General features: G+C 38.1%; 1 protein-coding gene and 1 long non-coding RNA gene across 3 annotated transcripts in view; one reads left to right on the forward strand and one right to left on the reverse strand.

Annotated features, from left to right (window-relative positions):
• The window catches only part of LOC117282458, a 7,455-nt gene extending 6,292 nt beyond the window's left edge, over positions 1-1,163 (reverse strand). The window contains exon 1 of the long non-coding RNA XR_004513192.1: positions 957-1,163. This is a non-coding gene — a long non-coding RNA (uncharacterized LOC117282458). The remainder of the gene's footprint in view (positions 1-956) is intronic.
• Positions 1,164-1,166: 3 nt separating this feature from the next.
• LOC111866297 (dimethyladenosine transferase 2, mitochondrial) lies at positions 1,167-25,206 on the forward strand. Of its 2 annotated transcripts, none has more exons than XM_023855110.2 (7): positions 1,167-2,033; positions 2,793-2,953; positions 7,567-7,714; positions 10,693-10,832; positions 16,426-16,587; positions 17,433-17,590; positions 24,027-25,206. In XM_023855110.2, exons 1-7 carry the CDS (start codon positions 1,625-1,627, stop codon positions 24,283-24,285), a joined length of 1,437 nt encoding a protein of 478 aa, XP_023710878.1. In that variant the 5' UTR covers positions 1,167-1,624; the 3' UTR covers positions 24,286-25,206. The 2 variants fall into 2 exon arrangements, with proteins under 2 accessions (XP_023710878.1, XP_023710879.1); XM_023855111.2 differs by having other exon boundaries at positions 24,045-25,206.

Here is a 25,206-nt window from a genome sequence, read left to right on the forward strand (position 1 = left end):
TCATTTTTTGGGGCTCTTCTTCATCAATGAAAAGTATATTTACTGTACAAAAAAGAGCATTAAGAGTTTTGTTAAGATTAGGGCCAAGGAGTTCATGTAGGGAAGGCTTTAAGACAACGGGCATTCTCACTGTCCCCTGTTTCTATATATATTCCATAGTCTTGTTTGTACTCAAAAATCCTGATATGTATCAGGTGAATAATGGCATACACAAATTAAGTACTAGGTGGCAAAATAAACTACATGTTTCCTTTGTGAGATTATCTTCCATTCAAAAGAGTGTGCATTTTTCATCCATTAGAATATTTAATAACTTGCCGTACAATATATATTCCTTGAAAGACAATATTAATACTTTGAAACAAAGGCTAAAAGAGTATCTTATTTTAAATGCATTTTATTCGGTAGATGAATACATGGCATACAGGCAAGCATAATACATTATTGTTGTCTTTCCAAGATTATGTATTATCTAGATTTGTTATATAACTGCCTTTTATTTATTATTGTATTTTTCATTTTATAATTCTTGAATATTTTAACTGTTGGGACTAGATTGCATTTTGCAATGTCATTTTGCTGACGAATTCAATATCCTGTCCGGTTTCCAGACAATGGATCTGTGAAATTATGTATCTATGTATGTATGTTTGGTATGTAAAAGACAAAAGACCACGACGTTTCGGAGACTGGATCTGTCCACGTATTCAGGTGGGTAGGGAAGGATAAACCTACTCAGTTGGGCCCGTTAGAAAGAGCTAGCCTCAATCACTGGTCCAGGGCTTTTACAGGTTCTCACGGTCTCTTCGCTTGCGGATTTCTTATATTTTCCTTCTACCCTGAAGATGGAGGCGATAGGTTCCTCCGAAACGTCGGTTAACACCACATATACACGGTGCCAAATCCCAGAAGACTGCTTTCTTCGTAATCACCGCCGTGAAAGCCTCAAATCTTACCTTCTCTCGTGTCTTTTTTCAACACATTTGTGTTCATATTAACACACAAAAATACTACCAACAATATAAATATCGCACAAATAATAATGACACTCGTTAATTCTCGAAAGAAAAAATAAACGTTTTAAAATTAAGTGCTACACTACTCAAACTTTGAAATCCCACTATTTATGTCCCCACTGCCTTCTACCTCTTCCGGTTGGACCTTCACAGAGGCATAACCGTATCGCGTTCTTAATGATAGTGCACAAGATCGTCACTGTGATGGAGTTGATGTATTTGGGAACAATATTACGAACTCAATTTTTTAAAGCACGAGCTGAAACGTGAAACATTAAAACGATAAAACAGAGTTATATAAGAGCATACCAATAGAATAAAAACAATAGAGACAAAACCACAAGTATCATGGAAGAAATTTATGATATACGCGCATTCTATCAGCAGCGAAGATTTACAACATAGACATTTTTGACTTATCGAAAAGCACTTCTTGTCAGTAAGCAATGCTCATTATTAGTAAACGAGGATGACAGAGAAAACCACGTGAACAGCGGAAGTTTGTGTGACGAGTAATAATTGAATACAGTTGTGAGTTCTGAATTTGAACAGTGTGAAACGTGGAAGACACGTACTTATTTTTTCAGTATCGTAATCATTTTAAAGGAATGTGTATAAAAATATTTAGAAAAGTTTCGTCCAGCATGCGTAACACTTATTGCGTAACGAAAGTTTTATTTCAATATTTAGAAGTACCCTTAAGTGTTAACATTAGAATCAGTTCTGTAATGCATGAGGCGATTGTACCAAACAGGACTTCCGCTACTAAAGTGGGTATACAGACTGATATTAGGCAGACTGCAGTCGCAAGAGATGCGTATTCTGGCACGAAGAAAAGTACATCAAGTGTGAATCATAAATTAGAGGGTTCTAAGGAGAAGTTTTCGAAAGATGTTCTGGAGTACTTGAATTCTAAAGATTATCTCAAGTCCGTTTTGTATTGTTTACCCCAGAAGCTTCTGAAACGCAAAAGAAGTAATCCAGATGCTCTGTATACTGTAGATCGAGATGTTGCCAGTAAGTGTAGGTGCAAATGTTACTAAAGGGTTAGGGGTTCCAAATATCTCAGGTTTATTCTGCTGTTTTACAGGGTGTTATGTGAGATTTCTCTAGAGTTATACCAGTTCTTAGACACTGGTTGTATTTGGAGTCACCATCAAGGGTGTCAACTGTCTGTGCTTCATGAAATTTGAAGTTTTCACAGCAGTTAAGATGAACTTTCAGGATGTGACCTCATATCTGAACAAATTACATCACAGCACAGATGCCTATAATTGTTAACAATCCAGCTACAACTCTTTAAGACTTAAGAGTACCACTTCCATTATAATATTGTGATGCACTAATACCATACCTGCTAATAGATCACCCCCCAGACTTGAGTTTAAGATGTGGTTATGAGCTGTTTGCTGCTCTCTTATCCCCTCTCCTACGTCCTACATCAGGACAGCTGCTCATGTTTCATTGTTAACCCGTGATACTAGCATAGAATGAAGAACATCTGTGATCTATATTACGTTTGTTTCGGTTTAATTTGAATTACTTAATTTTCTTTACATTAAACATTTTGCAGAACAATTTTATAATATTATGACCATCTGTACATATCTCTGAATTTTAAGTATTGTTCAAAAGTCAGTACATGTGTTTGTAAATAATATACTTTGTGATACTGCAGCCCTAAGTTTTCCTATGATGTATGAAATGAGCTAATAAAAATTCCAGTTTGTTCTTACTCAGACAGGATGTTATAACTTCTAGTGTATTTCATTTCAGAAAAACTAGTTGATGTGATTGCACTGGATGTTGTGAAGGGAGGAGCTCCAGTGTTTGAAGTAAATCCAGGCCTTGGATTTATATCTAGGGAACTGCTTGCTGCAGGTGTTCAAAGACTGTGGCTCTCTGAATCTTCATTAGCATTTTCTCAACAATTGAAGGTAAAAATATAAGTAACTTATAGACCAGAATGCTTAAAAACTTAATAGTTACCATAGTAGTCAAGACATTCACTGCTTTTTATGAGACCTGAAGGTTCATTACTGGTGTTCACAAGACCCTGCTATCTAGAATCTTTGTTTTTATTGCATTGTGTAACTATCAAAACAGTGAACAAAGGAAACTGAACTTTACACATGCAACATGATCAGGAGTCCTCCATTTTGGTGCATCAGACCAGATCCACTTTATACAGAATATATGCATGTGTTATTTGTTCTGACTGTAGCTTTGAATTTCTTATGCAAACCTGATGTCTAGGAGCTTCATATAGTGTAACTTTAATCATGTTTCAGTGCAATATTTTAGTTTGTCATTTATGACATTGATGTTAGTTTGTTTTAGTTCACAGCTCACAGTTAAATGACACAATCAATCTCTTTAACAATAAGTTGAGTAAATTGACCAAAATCTTTAGTCATGTATTTATGAGTGAACCAATCAACAATAGATTGTTATACACCAAATACGGCTCACATTTAAATACAATAGGCAAGGAAATATTTTCTAATCAGTTAGTCTCCCAGATATTTTTATTGTTGGAAAGAGTTAAGGTTAAGCCTGTAATCCTGGAATGGTACGATAAGGTAAACTCAATTGGTCGTTCCATGAATTGGCAAGTCCTCTTCGACACTGACTTCAACTCAGCGCAGTGTTAATCGCAATAGGAAATTACCAATAACTAGAAATAATTATTTTTTATGGAACATTTAAATGCCTACTCAGATTCCTTAGATAGTAGGACTAAAATATGCTCTAATAATAATAATAATAATAATAATAAGTCTAAATCTAATGTAAGTCTTAATCTAATTAAATATAAAGGAGAGTCCAATAAAAATAATGTCATAAAAATTTTCCACCAAAATATGCGGGGTTTAAGAAACAAATGCACTGAGATATTATGTCACTTGAAAGAGCAAACACCGCATGTACTCTGTTTCACGGAGCACCATCTTGAAAGTGATGAGATAGTTCACCTCAGTCTGGACAGTTATACCCTTGGAGCATATTACAGCAGAAAGCACTTTAAGAAAGGTGGATTATGTATATATGTGCATAATAGTTTAAAAACTGAAACTGTTAATATTGATAACTATTGTAGTGATAAGAATATTGAGGCCTGTGCTGTTTTTGTAAATACTAATAGTTTTAAAATATATATTTTAACTGTATATAGATTGCCCTACAGTAATTATGAAATATTTTTGGGAAAATTAGAATCAATCTTACATAAATTGTACAAAAAGAAGGCAAAAGTCATAATTTGTGGTGACATAAATGTGAATTATATGGAAAATTGCCTTAGGAAAGTTAAACTAGAAGATATTTTAAGTTCTTACAATTTGAAAAGTATTATTACATTTCCCACAAGGATTGGACCAAATACGTCTACAATGTTGAAGGAAAGCTAACTGATAGTCAGCAATTAATTGCTGATTCTTTAAATAACTACTTTCTGACTATAGTAGATAAAATTAACAGCAATAATGCTAAGAGTGATCATTTTATAGAGTTTGATATTGATAAACATTGGAGTTATATATCTCAGGCTTTTCCGACTCCTTTCCCTGAAATTAAACTTAAACCTACATCTGCTAAAGAAATTGAAAACATAATTAAGTCATTAAAACCCCAAAATTCTAAAGGGTATGACGAAATTTCGGTCAGTATTCTAAAAACTAGCGCACCTGCTGTTATTTCTCCTTTAACTTATATCTGTAACAGAATACTTTCAACGGGTGTTTTCCCCAATCGTTTGAAATACTCTGAAATAATACCATTATGTATAAATGGTGATAAAACGAATATGTTGAATTATAGACCTATATCGTTACTTACATCCTTTTCAAAAGTTATTGAAAAGGTTATATTTGTAAGATTGCTCCAGCACATAAAGGATAACAATATATTATCCAATCATCAATATGGTTTCAGATGTGATTCATCCACAGAACTCGCTTCATATAATTTAATTAGTGAAATGTTAAAGGCCTTGAATAATAAAATACCAGTTGGAGGCATTTTTTGTGACCTAAATAAAGCCTTTGATTGAGATTGATTTTGATTATTTTGATTGAAGTTATGTTCTATACAGAGCACAGTGTTCTTTTCCGGTTTTAAATTCTGTATTTCTAAATTTTTACGCCGTTTTTAAAAAAATAACTGATCTTCGGACAAAAACGTTGAAATATCGCCGTGCTGTTTATAAAATCTAAAACTACTTTCTTTTCTGAATATGACGATAATTTATCGCTTTGAAATTCCAATTTTCTTTGCTTTTACAGTGAATTTATAAAAGTTGTGCATTTCTGGTAAGAAAATTTAAATATCCTCCGTCCACCCAGTAAGGTTCACTTTAAATGCAGTTCTTCGCCTAAGGGTTAAGCATCTGAGTAATGTGTGATGTGTTGTCCATGGTAGAGGAGTTACTAATACCTTTTAACAACCCCCCCCCCCCCAAAAAAAAAAANCATGTGTGGATGAAAAAGGAAATGCATTAGAATTCTGTAATGAAAGTTATAATAAGAACATGCATTTTGTGAGTGTGAATTGTATGATAATAGTTAGCTACAGTATATCCCAGAAAACATAAATGGTTGAATAATGTCTTTTTCCACTTATATTAACTGCCCTGAAGATCTTTATAATTATATCTCAAGCAAAGTCAAATTTGGCTGTAAAGTGTTTCAGGAACAGCTTGTTGGAGGTCTGATTCATGCCCCACAGGATATCAACCCAAGTCCTTCAGCACCAAGTTGTGGCTGGTCATAATAACAAGCATATCATGAATTGACTTGATTTCAAACATTCACACCACTGGCCTGCCAAGGGTCAGTCATGAAAATGTCTTGTGTTATGATAAGGGTAAAATCTCTAGATCAGTTTACTGCTGTGAAGATTGTGACATGGGTTTCTTTGTTTATTCATTTTTCAAACTATATCACACAAGAGTTCTGTCTTCTGGGATATAACACCATTGAAAGTCAACATCTGTCTCAGAGGAACATGCCACTGTCATCGTTAGGATTGAAGCTAAGCAAGAAACCAGCATGAAATAGGCAGCAAGTGTGCAGCTCGTTATACCTACCACTGTGGGAACCTCAGATCTTGTATCACACAAAGTTACATTACTAAATGTTTCTCATAAAGTGTGAAGTGACTTTGCTTTGGGACCTATTGATATGTAGTGCTTTTAGTGCAGGAGTTTGCATGGTGAACAAGAAGTTCTGGCAAGAACCTGTGGGGCACTCTTTAACGTGAGTGTGTAGTCTTTGTCATTACTCCTATGACAACCCACTTCTTCGGAACAATTTGTTGGCCCTGAAAAGGACCGTGGTTGCTGAGATGATTGACCGGTGAGGTAGCGCGGCGCGCGCCGGTAAGGAGAAAGGCTTGCTGCGGTGAAAGGCTAGTGGAAAGGCTAGGCCGTGGCTGGAGGTTGCTTGGTTGCCGTGCGGCAGCGTGAGTTGGAGGTTGCTGCCGGTGGTGAAAGGCTAGTCGAGCGCGGTTGTAGGAGCCATGAGGCAGTGGCTACGCCAAAGGCCCAGTGGGTCGGACCGTAACACGACCACCGGCGAGTCCAGGCGCTGTGCCCCAGTGAGTCGGGTGTGAGAGCGCTGGAGGGCCGAGGCAGCCGTGCCCGGCGCAGCCTGCCGATGCCTCCGAGGACCGAGCGCTGGCGACGAAGCCTGCTGGCTGAAGTTGCTTGATGCGGCTAGCTCGTAGGCTGACGATGAAATGATTTGAACTGAATGGAACTGCATAACTCGGTTCTGGAGTCGCTCCCTTTTATACGCCGGTCGGTGGGGCGGAGCCAAACTCGAAAGTGAGGAGGAAGAATTGATTGGCCAGCGCGCGTTATGACGTAGATGCGGGCCAGGAGCGATCCCAGTATAAATATGAACGTTTGAAGCAATGTGGTTGGTTAGCGCGCGTGATGGCGAAAAGCGATGTGAAGAGCGAGCGCTGCAGAAATGCGTGATAATGTGGGATGTTCCCACAAACCAATCTGCATGATCAGTGTCATTGTTTGAAAAGTGGAAAAACTGCAAAATGTGAAGAAATTTGTCATCTCACTGTTCTGCCATAAGAAGCTGAAGGCAGCTGTTCAGTAGTCAGTCAAGGGTCGTTTGGGGGTCGTGTGTTGTGTTACATTTGAAAAAGTGTGCATAAATATGCATGTTATTTGTCACAACTTTCAGTTATCATCAATAGTATGTGGTTCTTTTCAGAGTTAAGTATAAAATCACATTGAAGAGAAATAATGAATAATATTATGAAAGAGTTGTAACCTAAATGTGTGTATGACTGACTGTTTCAAAACTGTGACTGCAGATAAATTAATTTTTAATAATAATGCAATAAATAAACATATTTTCTGAAACACTGCATTTCTGATATTTAAAGGTATCTAGGAATCCAGGCCATCAGGTAGTATGCCAAAGGTTTAAATGCTGTCTTTTGAAAGGTTTAAGAGGATTTTGGAATTCTCTAACCCAGAAACAAAACTCTTGTAATTGCTTATATACTCGAATGTGTTCTTTTATTACAGGATTTGAAAACTGAATTCACAGAAAAAATTGAAATTGTAAATAAGGACTTGTTTACATTGCCAAAACTGGCTTTCCAAGATAATCAGGATGGTGGTTCACGGGTCCGCAGCCTCTTTCGTGGAGTACCCAAATCAGAGTGGAAGGATGGTGGGTAATGTGATGCAATATTATGCAAGATTATTTATGTAAGATATTATGTGTCTGTGCCTTGCTCATATGTGTCTATATACAGGATGTTTCACGACTTTAGGGCATAACTGCAGGAGATGATTTCCTAGGTCTTTGTGATCAAAACAGTTCATATAAACATGTGTCCAATTTTATTTACACATTTTTTTTAATTATGTGGTTGACATATGAAGAACATTTTTTGAGTTTCACCTTTTCTTCAGAATTGTGTGATTTGAAAGGTAAAAGAAAGCATTACACCACTTGAACCTTAATCCATTAGCTGAGACACGTGGAAAGCCAAAGAGATGCCATTAATTGAGGAGGCATCTTCACCTCTTGCTTCTCATTGTCATCACCCACTGGGTCATCGGACCCAGATTGACCCCTTTGCTAGTAACCCCCACTGCTCCATTACCACCAGCAGAAGAATTTTATTATTTGAGGTAGGCTTTTTGATGTATTTATTGTTATTGGTAACGTATGAGAAAAATGCTACAAGCACAGTTTAAAATGGAAAACAATGAAGGAAAAGTTGTTCAAATGAGTACTGAGACAGTGTTTTCTCTAACAGCTACATTTCCCTTTATTTCTTATGGGAAAACTGTTGGATTTGCCTTCCCATTTTCAAAAACATAACTGCATAAACTGAGAAGTGGCTGGCTGTATGGGACTGTGGACATAAAATGAATATGTACAAGATTGTAGCTATGAGATTTTCAGGGAACCTAGGCACAATTATCATAATAAAAGTTGATGATGCCTTGATTAAAATGGTGGGCAAATATGTTTATTTGTGAAGCAAAATAAACCCAGAAAGGTAAATCAATGGAAAGATCAATAGAAGAATACAAAATAATTGGAATTCTATATAATAATGATGAGTGTTATGGAACAGAGAGATCCCAAAAAAATCATGACTACAATTTATAAATATGTCTTAAATCTATACTAATTAAAGTTCCAAAGCATGGACCCTTACCAAGAGAAACTGAAGCAAAATTTCTGCAATGGATATGAAATTTTTTAGACTTAGTGAGGGATGAAGAAGAAGGGGAAGAATTAAAAATGGCATTTTTAGAGATGAAATTGGTGTTCCGAATTTAATAGTGTTAGAAGAGAAGCAATTACTTGTACGGTGGTTTGGCCATTAAAAAAAAACAGAACAAGGATGCTGAGGGGAGAATTAGAATTAAAATTTAAAGGAGAAATATATATTAGATAACCCAGAACAAGATTGTTCAGTGAGGTACTAGAAGACATCAAGAAGGACGGAAAGAGCTGGCAAGAAATCAAAAAGGAAAGATTGTGGAAAGAAAGAAGAAATTGAATACTTTCCATTCATTGACTCATATAAAATGTAGACAGTGCTTGAAAAAAAGGCATAGATAATGGACATGTAACAGTTTCCTTATATGCAAAAATATTTGTGTGTATACTATTAATAAAATTGAATTAACTGAGGCCCTCAAATGTATAATTATTTAGTATCAAATAGTTCCACAGTCTCATGTGAAGCACATCTTACTAAAAGTTTTACACATACAGATTTTAACTTTTAACAAGTTTAAAATAAGTATAACTTTTAGTAAGATTTATACAAAGATGTGCTGCACGTGAGACTATGAAACCATCCGATACTAAATGAAGTGCAGCAGAATGCTACAATATAATATTTACTTTCTCATGGAGCTGAGCCCTTCTGGAGGAGCCACCAATTCTGCAGTTACTCAAGAATTTCCCAGCATTTTATGGAACCCGAAGGTTCCTTACTATGTTCACAAGAACCCTCCACTGGTCCCTATCCTGAACCAGATCAATCCAATCAATACCATCCCATCCTGTCTCTAAGATCCATTTTAATATTGTCCACCCACTTACTCCTTGGTCTTCCCAGTGGTCTCCTTCCTTCTGGCTTTCCTACCAATATCCTGTATGCATTTGTTGTCTCCCTCATTCATGCTACATGCCTTGCCCACCTCATCCTCCTTGACTTGATCATTCTAATTATACTTGGAGAAGAGTACAAGTTATGAAGCTCCTAATTATGCAGTTTTCTCGAACCTCCTGTCACTTCATCTCTCTTTGGTTCAAATATTCTCCTCAACACCCTGTTCTCAAGCACCCTCAGTCTATTTCTTTTGGTTTATTTTGGACTTCACCCATCGTCTGGTATGCGAAAGACAAAAAACCACGACGTTTCGGAGACTGGATCTGTCTCCGTCTTCAGGTGGATAGGGAAGGATAAACCTACTCAGTTGGGCCCCTTAGAAAGAGCTAGTCTCAATCACTGGATAAAATCCTTTTCTCCCACTGATGGAACCGGTTGTCGGTTGTTCATAGGTTGTTTTTCTACATACAGGGGTTAATCCAGTGATTGAGACTAGCTCTTTCTAAGGGGCCCAACTGAGTAGGTTTATCCTTCCCTATCCACCTGAAGACGGAGACAGATCCAGTCTCCGAAACGTCGTGGTTTTTTGTCTTTCGCATACCAGACGATGGGTGAAGTCCAAAATAAACCAAAAGAAGTAGTGTATACACCATCGTCAGAATCCTTTCAAGTCTACCCTCAGTCTATGTTCCTCCCTTAATGTCAGACACCAAGTTTCACACCCATACAGAACCACAGGCAACAATATAATATTAGTATAATAATTTGCCTCCCAATAGGAGCAGCCAGCTGATTGCACAACTAGTAGGAAGGTCTCATGAGATATGTGCTTACCAGCGTAGTGCCACCGATTGGTTACTGCAGTATTGCTTTCAAGGGTTCAAGTTGTGGTACTTGTCAGAATTAATGTATTGGTAGTTGACATTTTGTCAGTGATCCAGTCTGTAGCATAAATGCATCTAAACAATGTGAAACTGTTTCACAGTATGCACATTTTGATAACATTTTATTGCTCCTATTGATATTTATAATGCTTTAATTGCTTTTATTTGTGCATTCATTGCAGATCCTGTAATGAAAATTGTTGGTGTGTTACCTTCCCTGTCATTCATCAAGTACATAATTCAGAGCCATGTTTTTCAGCATGGAGTTATGGCACTTGGCAGGCCAGAGTTTTATTTTGTTATGACCCCAGCTCATTATTTTGTAAGTATTTTTTTATCATCTAAGCATGGTCTAGGCTCTTCTGAAGGTCTGTTCTGTCTTCAGCGTGAAAAAATATAACTATTAAATTCAGAATTGTTCTCCATCTTTCAGTTGGTCATCCTTAATGTCTTTTGCCTCTTGGTTTGTAGTCTGAGAGTAGTTTAGGAATTATGTTTTTGCTCAATTCTTCCTAGGCATTGTGGCCACTTTATTCGATAACCTTGAATTCTTGAATTTATGACAGTGATTTATAGTTTGTCTGTCACACAGTGAAACTTTGATATTACAAAAGTTTATAAAATAAAAAGAACAGCTTGTTCAAACAAATGCTTGTAATATCCAAAAATGGCTGAAATATGTAAGGAGAAGTCGGCCCCCAAATGTGCAATTACATGCAGTACAATATTGTGACATGACTCCTGAAAGCTGCAATCTGCCTATCTAGAGGGCAGGGCTTTGTTAAGCATATTCCTGTGAAAACATGGGTGCCACTGCTGGACGGCGAATCGTTGGAATACGTTTCCACAGCAATGACTATGACTGGAGAGACTATGCATTGCATGCAGAGTCACGTTAATTCCTAGGCAATGCGTGCAGAAACATTTCCATTCATATGGCAACAAACCTCTGAAGAACAGTAACAATGAAGAGCGCTGTAACTCTACTGTTAAAGGAGGTGATCTCCATATGTTTCGACCAGAACCTACCTAAGAACACAGAAGAAGACGAGGTCATAGTCAGAAGTGAAGTCTTGAGTTTATGTGGTGTTATTGTTCATGGTTGCAAGGTGTTATAGTTACAGTAAGACTGTGTTACATCTAACTGTAGCTCTGCCTGGTGAATATCTAATAAATCGACTCATCCAATCTGGAATCCATTAATTACTTGTCACATTACCTGGATATGTGACAATATTGTAGTGTTAATAATCTAGGTGAGGCAGTATTTCTTGTTCCTTGGAGTGGTTATCATGGTTTATATGAAAGAATAAAGAATATTTAAGCATTTTCATTATTCTTAGAACTATCCAAACTGATTTTCTTAAACTTAAATAACTTTTTTTACTCACAGCCAACTCCCAATTGGATGCCTTGCTGTACGTGCAAAAAGCCTTTGCTGCTCACTCACATGTTGCTTCAAGTGCATACATGTGAGAATAAAGTAGCTGACTCAAACTGGCATAACAGACTGATACAGGATGCAGTTTAAATCTAGCTAATAGTTGATGTACATGTTATGGGCTGCTGTAAATGCCACTACTTGAATGCATGTTAACCTTTGACGTTATGTACATAAGAAATGGTCGTGAGAATAAACACATGGATTCGTATCAAACTGGTGTAACAGGCCAACACAGTGCAGTTTAAATCTCACTAATACTTTATGTACATGCATTATGTTATGAATTATTTTTAGTGCCACAGCTGGAATGCATGCAACTTCTTGACATTTTGTATGTAGAAGATGGTTGTGAGGCAGCCATTAGAACTAACGGCTTAACTGTAGAATGCATATTATGGTAAAGGCATATGAATTATACATGAACCCATACCTGTTTAATTTTCTAACTTAAGTAAGTTACCACACACACTAATATATGTAGGTAAGTCCATGATTAATTTTATCCGTCTTCTAGTGCATACATTCATCTATCCCCTCTTCTCACTCTCACTACATGTTTCGGCACAAATGTGCCATCTTCAGGTGCTGATCCAATCCACGACAAACTAGTTCATTGCATGCCTTGTCTATACATACTAAAATAACTAAAATATATATTTATCATATATACTGATAAATGTTAAGTGTTAAAATATTAAAATTATACAGCATATTTCATTCTTACGTCGTGTTTCATTACGCGAGTCACGTCTATCATCGTCTGTTGGAGCACTCTTTCACTATCGTGTATTGTGCTCTATGTTGCGTCTCGCTCCTGTGACTGCGTGTGTTATACTGCTGGACCTGCTGGGTATGTGTGTGTATGTGTGTATGTGTATGTATGTGTGTGAATGTATGCACTAGAAGACGGATAAAATAAATCATGGACTTAAATCAGTGCAACAGGATGCTAAAATATAACATATGTAGGTAAGTCAATAAGTAAGTTACAAATTGATGTGGGGTACTACATGTTTCAATGAGGTACTTGAGGCTATCGCCACTAGATGGCAGTAGTAGTCTGGTGGCAATTGATCACATTCGACACGAGACAGTTGATGTTTACAAAAGCAAAACAGTAGTTGCAAGATGGCGGTGCCTCTGAGTGAGTGTACAATCCTTGAGCAATGCTCAGTTGGGTGATTTTTGTGGGCAAAAGGTATGGAATCGAAGAATATTCATAAAGAAATGCTTCCCATCTATGGTGAGAAGTGCCTGTCATGCCAAGCTGTTTACAATTGGGTGCAGAAGTTTTCTGAAGGGCAGACACGTATCGAAGACGAACACTGTTTTGGCTGGCCAACGGAGATTGCCACAGAGGCGAATGTGCAACGGGTTGAAGACTTAATCCGAGCAGACAGAAGGGTAATTATAGACACTATAGACACTATGCTGTTGGTTGTTCACATGGTATGGCCTACCTCATAATGCATGACAGGTTAGGTTTTTACAAAGTCTGTGCACGATGGGTGCCGTGCATGCTCATCCCACAAGACAAAGTGGAAAGGATGGGTCTGGCATTACAGCATCTCAGTCGCTACCACAATGAAGGACAGGATATGCTAGCCCGAATTGTTACAGGTGATGAGTCTTGGGTTCACCATTACCAGCCCGAGACAAAGAGTGCGTCAATGCAGTGGAAACATCCTGCGTCACCTGCCAAATGTGACACCATCCTCCAGGAAAGTGATGCTCACAGTCTTGTGGGATCATGAAGGCATACTGCTCACCACATTCCAGCCTTGAGGACAAACCGTAAATGCTGACTCCTACTGTAACATCCTCAGGAAACTTCGTAAGGCCATTCAACGGAAGCGACCAGGACTCCTCACCAAAGGCGTGTTGCTCTTGCATGACAACGCGCGTCCCCATGCTGCCAACAAGATAAATGAGACGCTGCAAAATTTCTAGTGGAAAGTCCTCGAGCATCCTCCGTGTAGCTCCGACCTTGCTCCAAGTGACTTCCATTTGTTCGGCCCTCTTAAACATCATCTTTTGGTTGAACTTTCTCCTGACAATGAAGCTGTATAAAGGGAAGTCACTGACTGGTTCCGACAGCAGCCAAAAGAATTTTATGCTGCTGGTTTTCAGAGGCTTGTGAAATGATGGGACAAGTGCCTCAGTGTACAGGGAGATTATGTTGAGAAATAAAAGCATTTTTCAAGTCAGTACTCTTATTTGTTTAACTTCTATATCCATTTGTAACCTACTTATTGACTTACCCTCATACAAGGATCAGATAAGTAACATCATAGTTCCTGTACTTACGATGTTATACTAGTAGTGCCACTTTCATCTCATTATGCTCATCACACAGTCACAAATGTCAGAAAGGAAATTTCACCAGTATGTACTTACACCCTCCTTTGCCCAAAAGGCAGAAGTATTATGATAAGTTTACATGTGACATTTGAAGTCATTACATTTTGCAGTTGTGTTAGTGTGAAATGTTTTGGAAACAAGGAAGTCATTACAGGTGTCATCAGAAATCAAAACGCCTTTGATGAGGGACAAGAAGTATCCTACGAATTCGTCATCCAAAGTCACTGGGAGATCAGGGTAAGGGGAAACCTATATGACAGGAAGGGGAAGATACAGCATGACCCATCTATAAACAAGCTGAAGAACGCAATACACAATGAAACAAGGTATTGGACTGATGAAATTCATGGTCATCACAAGGTGCATTTCTCAGTGGTTGAAACTTGGTGGGGATAAGCTGCTATGGGGTTCTTAAATGCAAAAGTTTGGTTAACAGGAACTTGACAGTACTAGCCATAAATAACTTCAGAAGTTTAAATGCAAAAATTTACAGGAAAATGATGGTGACTTAGTTATAAGTTGCTGACTATGATGAAGGTGCAGGAAAACGACCTCACTTTGTGTGATGGTTTGCTGTATGTGTCATGTTATGAAAGTGATGGTTCTAATAATTTTTGTTGTTATAATGAAGTTTCACTGTACCTTCATTACACTGATGTTTGATGAGTTGGTATTTTGTCATGGCTATCAGGAAGTGCATTAGTAAACCTTTGAAGCAGTTTGGTCAAAATAAGTTCCCCATTGTGCAGGACCAGTGCACCTCTGGGTAGGTTAGTGATCGGGGCTGCCACCTCTAGGTTTCTGACCCAGCCTCCATATTTTTAACCCCAGAGAAGGGGTCGCTTTATCTTACCACCATACAGTATTGCACATGTTGCACACTAATTCATGCGTCAGTAACTGTTGGAGACTTCACCCATAAGCCTGGGCAAGGGACCTTATGAGTGCTGACAGCCAAGTCAGTTGAGTTTGCAATGTTTTCAGTAAGGTGTTCTCCTCCCCCTCCTCCTCTAAACTAAGCTTTGGACTGGCAGTGATAGAGTTGACAGTTATCTAAATTAAATTAAAAATACATTCCTACCTCACTGATAGCATACTGTTTCTCTGTTACAATGCTAAACTTGTTAATGCTGTTCAGGGAAACTGTTGTTGTAAATTGGGGGAATCAAAACTCATAAGTACACTTTGTGGGCAAGATGTAGAGTTTCTTAACCCTTTAACTTGGAATGATTGTTTTAGAGTCTGTTAAATCCAGAGGATGCCAAATGATCACATAGGTGATACTTGTACATGGCGGCATTGAGTGTTCCATTTCAATAACTTTCCATACAGTCTATGCAAGACGATTTATAATACTACAAGACACAAGTAGTCAGCTTCTGGTTATGTTATCTTGTTATCTGAACCACTGTGGATCTGTTGAAAATTTTAATTGAAACACTGGAGCATTTCGGTATATGAGGTTATTCATGATCAAGGTTTTATTTTCCCCTTCATGTTGTTATTAGAACTGTTGATCAACTGTTGTAACTGCTGTTACACACACTCTCGCTCTGTCTCTCTCTTTGAAAACTATATCTGAATTTTGTATTGGGGATTATACAGTGCAAAGAACTTCAATTTTTGCGTGATGGATGCAGTCATATTTTTTTTCATCATTTTACTAGCACCTAAAAATTTAGTATGATATGCAGGCTTGTAAAATGAAAGTGTAAAAGGTAAAAAAATAAAGTTGTCCCTGTGCTGCTTAATCAGTTAAGAACTACGCCATGAAGACATGGGGGGAGTAGATATATAGATCCACATTTTCTTGACCTCAGCACTAGTTGGAAGCAAGTGGTGAGCTTTGTGCCCTGGTCACTTTACCCCATTGGGGAAGAGCCCCTGGTACCCATTGGATGGGAGGCTGGTTGGCCCCCAAAACTTATTTGGACAACATGCAGAAGGGAAATTTCTTGACCTTACAGGGGCTTAAACTCTGACCCCTCAGTCATCCAGCCTGTAGCCAGTTGCTATGCCGACTGTGCTATCCCAGCTTCTAAAATGAAGCTGTTCAGTATTAAATGTTCACATTTTCAGTAATTTACTTTTGCTGTGAATTGTATTCCAGTGTTTGACCTGTCAACCTGGAGATGGCTACTTCTTCTATAGATCAACTAGTGTACTTTTCCAATTGATATTTGAGTGGTGTTTACTCGAAAAGCTTCCACGTACTGGATTTTTACCTTGGGAAATGAAACGTGGTACCAAAAGGTGGTCTAAAGTGGCAAAGGTGAGCATATACAAGTACTGAGTATGAATCATAGAAACTGAAACAATAAGCTTCTTCTGGCTTTACTTGGCTTCCCTAGGAAATTCTAGGGAGGTACCTTGAAGTGGGTGAAGTTCACATATTTCAGCACTGTCAGTTGAAGATGTCATTATATTGCAGCCCATGGATTTGTGTTAGTCATGTTGGTCTAATGTGCATGTTATACAATTATCACTGAATAATTCACAAATTTTTATGAAGATTTTAAGAAATTAGCTCAACTGTGGTGAATTGGACTTTCATTCAGAAGGTACTGGCTTGAAGCTGACCATCTGACTTGGCTAGCAATAATTTAGCAGTCAGTCAGTTGGTCAGTGATCTAGTCTTAAGTCTGAGGTCAGAGCTGAGAATTAGTCTTTGTATTTGGCAGTTGGTGGTTAGTATAGTTGCATCTGAGGGGTGCCAGCTGGCAAGAACATGAGCAAGGAAGTAGATGGATCTCAATTGTTGGGAGCTGCTACTAAGCAAGAAGCACATGAAGACACTACAGACTGAGAAGACTTTGAATGTGCATTAGTGATTTGTTAAGTGTACAGACTGACAGCAGTGTTATAATACTTGTAGTCACGAGTTAAAAAATGTTCAGTAAATCCAGTTACCAATCCAAACCCTGTATTTAGTCAGTAACACATGACAATGTGTACTAGAGGAGACAACATTTCTACACAATAGTGTTCTTGCAGTTACTCACAGAGTAACAGAATTGACATGCCATTTTAAATTGCTGAAAATGCTTGAAACAAGGAGCAGAATGTCCAATTTTTGGTGTCAGGACATTTTACTTTATATATTTCTTTTCATTTTAGGTGCATAATATTGATCCAGGGACTATGTACCTTGTGAAAATAGTTCCACGGAAAAATTTCTTCCAAACAGTTGTTTCAGCAGACCAGCTTCAACCCTTGTGGTTTTTTGTTCGACATAATTTGATAAGTCGAAAGAACAGAGTCATACCTCAGCTAGAGTAAGTGACTATTGTATTAAATTGGCTTTAATATTATTGATGAATCCTGATATATATTATTATCATTGTTGTTGTTGTTGTTGTTGTTGTTGTTGTTACAGATACATACGCAGGAGAGCATGCATGCATATTTCTTATGTATGTTGAACCTGGTACACTGCTATGGAAAGTAAGAGAGGATCAACTGTTGCATTTTTTTTTTTAGATAGCTGCTCATGTCTTGCTGATGCACAGATATTAACTGAAGACATTTCCATAGAGTTATTTAACCCTTTCATTGCAGAATACAGTGGAACCTTTATATTATGAGAGTTAATAAAATGCCTAAAAATGCTCATAATGGATAATCATATTATCCAAAAATCATTGAAATACATAACAATGAATCCATCCTCAATCTTCAGATTGTTTATGATACAGTATGGCACCAAGGATTAAATAATAATGCAGGAGGTAGCGTAGTTGGTTGAGGCACAATGCTACAAGCCAGAAGGTTGCGGGTTCAAGTCCCGATGAGGTCATTGGATTTTTTTCAATTGACCTAATCCTTCTGGTCGCACTATAAGCCCTGGGGTCGACTCAGCCTCTAACAGAAATGAGTACCAGAAATTTATTAAATAATTTTCCTGGGAAGTAAAGCGCGGCTGGTGCGTAAGGCTGACAACCTTACCGCCATCTTTGAACCGATTGTCTAGATAATGTGGGACCCTCAACATCTCACAACCCTATGAGCCTTCATGGCCTGTTACAGGGATAGCTTTACTTTACTTTTTTTACATAGCACTATTTATTCTTCATTGGAATGATTATCATGGGAATATGATGATAATGAGAATATTTCAACATTCTTGTCATCATTAGCATTATCTGAACTGAAGATTTAAAGACTCTATTAAACTATCATAACTTCTTCTGCTTGCAGTCAGCTGTTAATTAGGAGTCACCAACTATATACTGTGTGCCTGCAAGCTCAGTTCTCCCATATTCTACTCACAAGTGCCACCCACATTCAGCCCATAATTCTTTGTGCATGCATTCATGTGAGAACAAAGGCATCAACATGTATTGAACTTGAGTGACAGATGTACCACACAAAATAGGTTAAATCACACTGATGCATGCATACATTATGTTATGGGTTGTTCTAAACACCATGATTGGACTACACACAACTTTTTGACATATATTTGAGTGAGAGTTGTGAACTAGCTGTTATGTGTAACTGTACTGTAAGGTAAAGATAAAGTTGTTCCTGTGCTAAATTAATTAAACACCACACTATGAATACATATGGACTTCGGGAGTGGAGGTATAGCTCCACCAGTCTTGACCTTGACGCTTGTTGAAGGAATGTGGTCAGCTTCGCACCTCAGCCACCATGCCCCTGGGGAAAGATCCTCTAGTACCTGTTTGATAGGAGTCTGGGTGTACTCCAGAGCTAGGCTGGATGGTGTGGAATGTGGTTGATTTTTTTTATTGCTAGTGGCGTGGGCCTAAGTCCTTTGTACTGCAGCCACTTCTGACCTAATGTACCAGCCCCAGATGGTAGGTGAGAGTGATCGTGGAGCAATTGGTGGAATGAAGATTGGCAGGGGAAACCGAAGTACTTGGAGAAAACCTGCCCCAGAGCCACTTTGTCCACCACAAATCCCACTTGACAAGACCCGGGATCGAACCCAGACTGCCGTGGTGGGAAGCCAGTGACTAACCACTTGAGCTATGGTGCAGCCCTTATGTGGTATGATAGTGGCATGTAAACAGTACATGAATCAATAACTGTTTAGTTTTTCTATCAGATGACAACACATTCATAATGAAAATTGAGCTCTTTGTGAGGTAGGTGGACAAATCTCCTCTCATTATATTTGACACAGTCACAAACAGATTATGAAACAAATTTCAGCAGTATGCACTCACAAATGAAAGAAAGTATGGTAGAGTAGTTTTCTTAGGTTTCATATATACATAGGTGAGTCAAATGAAAACTGTAAAACTGAGATAAAAATTTGAAATATCGTGCCATTGTCCTCTAAGGTGGCAGACATGTTACCAGTGCTATAAAAAATATCCTATAGGTTGGCAGTATAATGCAGACAAACAGAATGCTATCACAGTGCCAGTTTGAAGACGGCTGCTCCCCTACATACATGCACGAAAGAAGAAGAACGTTCTGTAATTCGTTTTTTGATCAGTGTAGGTGTGAAGCCAATTGAAGTTCATCAACGGATGAAGGTTCAGTATGGTGATGCATGCTTGTCACAGCAGCAAGTGTACGAGGGGAGTAGGAAATTCAGAAATGGTGTGACGTCTGTGGCAGATGCTCCTCACCTGGGTCAGGCGCACAGAGTTGTGACCCCTGAATCTATTGCAGCAGTTGAAGCCCTAGTGATGGAGAATCGCTAAGTATCAGTGGATGAAATAGCCGAAATTCTTAACATGAGTCATGGATCAGCACACCATGTCATTCATGATGTGCCTCAGTTTCACAAAGAGTCTGCATGGTGGGTGCCATGGCAGCTTACTCCAGAATTGAAACAACAATGTGTTGACGCCTGTGAAGAACTTCTGTGGCACCTTGAAGCAAAAGGTGATGGCTTCCTTTCAAGAATCGGTACTGGTGATGAAACTTGGGTGTACTACCACCAACCAGAAACAAAGAGAACGAGCAAGGAATGGCGTCATTCCTCAGCACCAAAACCCAAGAATTTCCGGACACAGCCATCCACCAGGAAGATTATGCTGACTCTCTTATGGGACGAACGAGGCGTACTCTTGGAGCACTACAAGCCTCGGGGGAACACTATCACCAGTGCCTCATATTCAGATCTCTTGAAGAATCATCTTCGACCTGCAGTCAGATCAAAGTGACATGGACTTTTGACTAGAGGTGTCCTTTTGCAACATGACAATGCTCGGCCCAATACTGCCGGTGCAACAATTGCAACAATCCAAGACTTGCACTTTGAGTGTCTTCCAGATCTGCCATACTCACCAGACCTAGCCTCAAGTGATTACCACATGTTAGGGCCACTCAAAGAGTCAATGGGAGGAAAGAAGTTCCATTCTGATGAAGAGGTACAGCAGGTGGTGCACGAGTGGTTGTGCAGACAACCACAAGAATTTTTTTCTAGAAGAATCCATACACTTTGAAAAAATTGGATGTCCTATATCGAATGAAATGGAGACTATGTAGAAAAATTATATAGTTGTGTACCGCTTCCATTCAGTAAATTAAATTTAAAAATTTTTTTACGGTTTTCATTTTACTCACCCTCGTACTATATTTCTCTTTGTCCTTCAGTGTCATAAACAGTACTGAAGAAGTTAATTCATACCATCTTCCGTTTCACATTTTAATGAGCTGCCAACATGACACATGCATTATTTTGAGTTTTGCATTAAAGTCCAAGGTCTTCTATTTTGTTGCCATAGTTATGATTTCACAGTCAGTACCACCTGAAACACAGATGTTTTATGTGACAAAACCTTAAGCATGCACCTGCATCTTTGTGTTGTATGTGTTACCCCACCTAGATAAGCTGCTCACAGAATCTTCAATAACTTTCTTCTATACAAGGATACGATAGAAGGGTGAGTTAACAGACCTTTTAGAGACTACTAACTAGCTGCCTGAATGACTTCATGGAGCTGAGCCCTTCTTGAGAAGGTGCCAGTTGAGCAGCTACTCAAGAACTTCTGAGCATTTCATGGAATCTGAAGGTTCATTACAATGTTCACAGCAGCCCTCCACTGGCCCCTATCCTGAGCCAGATCAGCCCAGTCCATACCACCTTATCCTATTTCTCTAAGGTCCATTTTAATATTATCCATCCACATGCATCTTGGTCTTCCCAGTGGTCTCTTTCTTTTTGGCTTTCCCACCAATGTCCTATATGCATTCCTCTTTGTCCTATTCGTGCTGCTTGCTCAGTCCATCTCATACTCCTTGACTTGGTCATTCTAACTATACTTGTCGAAGAGTAAAAGTTACGAAGCTCCTCATTATGCAGTTTTATCCTTCTCCTGTCATTTCATTTCTCTTCGGTCCAAGTATTACTAGCACCCTGTTGTCAGACACGCTCAGGTTGTGTTCCTCCTTACCAAGATTCACGCCCATACAGAAAAACAGTGGGCAAAATTAGAGTTTTGTGTATTCTGACTTCTATGTTTTTAGACAGCAGGTGAGAAGACAAAAGGTTCTGGACTGAATTGTAGCAAGCATTACCTTAATTTAGTCTCCTAATAATATCCTTCTGAATCAAATTTTGATTTGTTACTGTCGTTTACAAATATTTGAACTGTGCCACATTTTCAAAGCATCAGTAAGCTATGTTTATGACATGATTTTTCCTTGCATTCTGGTGATGAGACAGCAGCATGTACTTGTTTTTCTCTGTGTTTACTTCCAGACCAACCTCCTTACTAGCATCAGTTAAAGCGTCTGTGTTTTCCTTAATGGTATCTGTGTTATCTCCCAGTAGATTCACATCATTAGCATAGACCAGCAGATGATGTGTCCCACATAATTTCAGTCAGTCCTACCTGGTTTTCCTGGACATTTGTAATGGCATATTCTAAAGCAAAGTTCAAAAGCAGTGGCAATAAAGCATCTTCTTGTTTTAGACCATTCTGGATAGGAAAATTATCAGACAAATATTTACCTATACGGACTTTACTATAGGTTTTGTTTAAACATTTTAATCTGCGTAACTAGTTTCATGGATACCTCAAACTCAATGCAAATATTGTACAACACTTCCCTCATAAATGAATCATAGATTTTCTTGACCTCTATGAATAGCTGATATACTGTCTCATTGTACTCCCATTTTTTCTCTAGTATCTGATGAATGCAGAAAATCTGATCAGTAGTTGATCTGTTATTTTGATGGCTGCTAGCCATAAATAACTCAGAAGTAGAACTGCAAGAATAGTTGGTGCAAAAGTTGCAGCTAGTTAGGAATTACTTGTTATGACAAATGGGCTGGAAAAAGTCCACATTCTATGCCATTGTTCTCCACGTGGACAATATTAAGAAACTGATGGTTCCAGTGATTTTTGTTGGTATAGTGAAGTCTTCATTATAAGCTGTAATCAATCTACCACTGTTTCACTGTATTTAGTGTCCAGCTAAATCCCCTGTTTTGACATTTTTTCAGTTTTCTTGAAGTTGGAAATCAAGAGAAACCAAATTAATTATGTGTTAACTCTTGCCATGTGTTTATGAAGATGATCTGGGAGTACTTACAGATGCCATTTTTACAGTTCATGTGGTGACTAAGATAAGATGATTTTTAGTGTAATATATCCCCAGTCAAAGATTTTGCATATTCTAAAATTTCTACAGGTGGTATATAAAGGCAGCAGAGAGGCCAGGCTTGGATTTCATAATGTTTATGATAATTTGAAGTGTATACCCATCAAGTTTGAACATGTTTAGATGTTAATTTCAAAGATATACTCATATACAGAGCTATAAGGTTTATTTTGGACTCTATCCATCGTCTGGTATATAAGTTTTTTATGAAAATCAGTGTCTTCCACTACATGTGCTAGTTTTGCTCTGGAGTTTAATCTTATTTCGAGAAGTCTCCCTGGTGGCATGATTCTTTATCTGCATAATTAACTATACATCCTCTATATTTTTTACCTTAGTTTTTAACTTAATTCCTGAAACTTAATCCATACCACGGTTTTATCACATTTTTGACATGTGCATGCTTGGCACAATAGTTTTAGCTTGTCTTTTATTGTGATTTTATTCTTATCTCCTAATGATGGAACCTGTTGTCATGTGTTTATAGGCTGTTCTCTACTGACCAGGGTTTGTCCAGTGATTGAGACTAGCTCTTTCTAACGGGCCCAACTGAGTAGGTCTGTTTTGCCCCATCCACCTGAGGATGGAGACACATCCAGTGTCTGAAACGTTGTGGTTGTTTGTCTTATACTGTATACCAGATGATGGATAGAGCCCAAAATAAACCTTATAGTTCTGTACAGCATACACCATCATCAGAATCCTTTAAAGTCTATATACTCATATGTTTCTAAATCTGACACATGTACATTGTATTGATACAAGCACGCCAAGGACACTATACTGCAAGTGCTCATAACATTATGGGATGAACAGGATGAAGGTGAAGACAGTTGTCATTGATTTATTGTTTATTTTAATAGGACTTCAGTATACAAAATTCAGTTCACATTCATTAGTGGAGAGAACTAGTAAATGTGTAAGTGGATAAATGTCGCTTGCCTGTACAATACTTGTATTCTGTGTTGTAACATGGAAAGGAACTTTATGAAGTGAGAAGTTTACAATTTGGTTTCAAGTTTGGAGTCACATTTCTGGCAAGATTAGAATTTGCCACAGTTAAAAAATATAAATCGTTTGACATCCCTGTACTCACTCTACTTCGTCTTTTATAAACAGAATATATTCTTTGGACAGGAAATGGATTCCTGGCTGCGGTTCTCGGTTTATTGTGGATGGGATGACTATCTTCACACAGTTTGGTGATCTGACTCCACAGGAAATACTGACAGTGTTCCACAAGTTCATTAGCTGGCCAGAATATGGTGTATGTCCATTCCATGCTGTAATGGAAACCACCTTTATGAGGATGGAGTCAGGTATTGATAGTACTGGAAAGGATTCCGATGATGAGATTGAGGAAGATGAAGAATCATAGGTCATCTGAGAAGGAAGATACATCAAACCTTATGCTTCTAAGGAATGTAGCCATGCTTGTTATTTGTTAAGTTCCTTTAGATATGGTACATGTTGACTTTCTGGCCTCTGCCCATTTAAGCAAATGTGTACAGTACACATATGACTGGGGGTGGGGGAGGCGCAGGGTTTATCACTGATAAAGTGATCATGCAGGTGATGGTCAACAGAGGGAATATACAGCTTGATGTGGACTCTGAACCATGGTGGGAGAGCTGGTAATCTTCCCTGTGTCATTGTGTTATTAAATATTTTGCTTACCTATGAATATGTAAAATAATAACATGAGCGTTCACTTATATATCTTTTTCTCCTGATTCCGTACAGAATGTGACCATTGCACGGTGTCTTAAAAGAATGAGCAAAAATAATAAACTGAATAACGAATTAGTACACATTTTGTTTTCAAGGAAGTAGTTAAAACTCATTTCTTTCACATCAAGGTTCAGACAAGATACTAATGTCTAGTTAGATGACATATCCTTTTTCATGGTATTCCTTGGTCTGGACAGTAAAATGATGGGACACTAGTATCCTTAAAAGGAGTCACTGGCTTCTGTTAGGTTTGGCAATTAAAAAATCAGACCGAAGTTTCTGTGTAGCAAGAAGCAACGTGAGTTAGGTGGTGTGTGAGTACATGATTCAGCATTTCTTTTTGCCACTGAGTTTGATGTGGTTTTTTGGTTTCAGTAATTGTTTTTTAACATTGAACACATTATTATACAAGGATGCAAATTGAATGAAACCATTAATAACAGAAAGTGTAATGTAACACTCAGTGTAACACTTGTGCAACCTCTTACATAACCGCTGATAACTCGAGACCTGTGGCTTATTTTATATTAAAAGTTATATGTAAATGAAAGAATAAAGACTGATCTGT

Source organism: Cryptotermes secundus, unplaced genomic scaffold (assembly GCF_002891405.2).
Source record: "Cryptotermes secundus unplaced genomic scaffold, Csec_1.0 scaffold1413, whole genome shotgun sequence".
Taxonomy (NCBI): Eukaryota; Metazoa; Arthropoda; class Insecta; order Blattodea; family Kalotermitidae; genus Cryptotermes; species Cryptotermes secundus.

Excerpts from the sequence above, each read along its gene's own strand:
- LOC111866297 (XM_023855110.2), top strand. The coding sequence starts at position 1,625 with ATGTGTATAAAAATATTTAGAAAAGTTTCGTCCAGCATGCGTAACACT. Across the intron at positions 16,588-17,432 it reads GGTGGTCTAAAGTGGCAAAG|GTGCATAATATTGATCCAGG; the intron begins GTGAGCATATAC and ends TTTTCATTTTAG. Across the intron at positions 17,591-24,026 it reads AGAGTCATACCTCAGCTAGA|AATATATTCTTTGGACAGGA; the intron begins GTAAGTGACTAT and ends TTTTATAAACAG.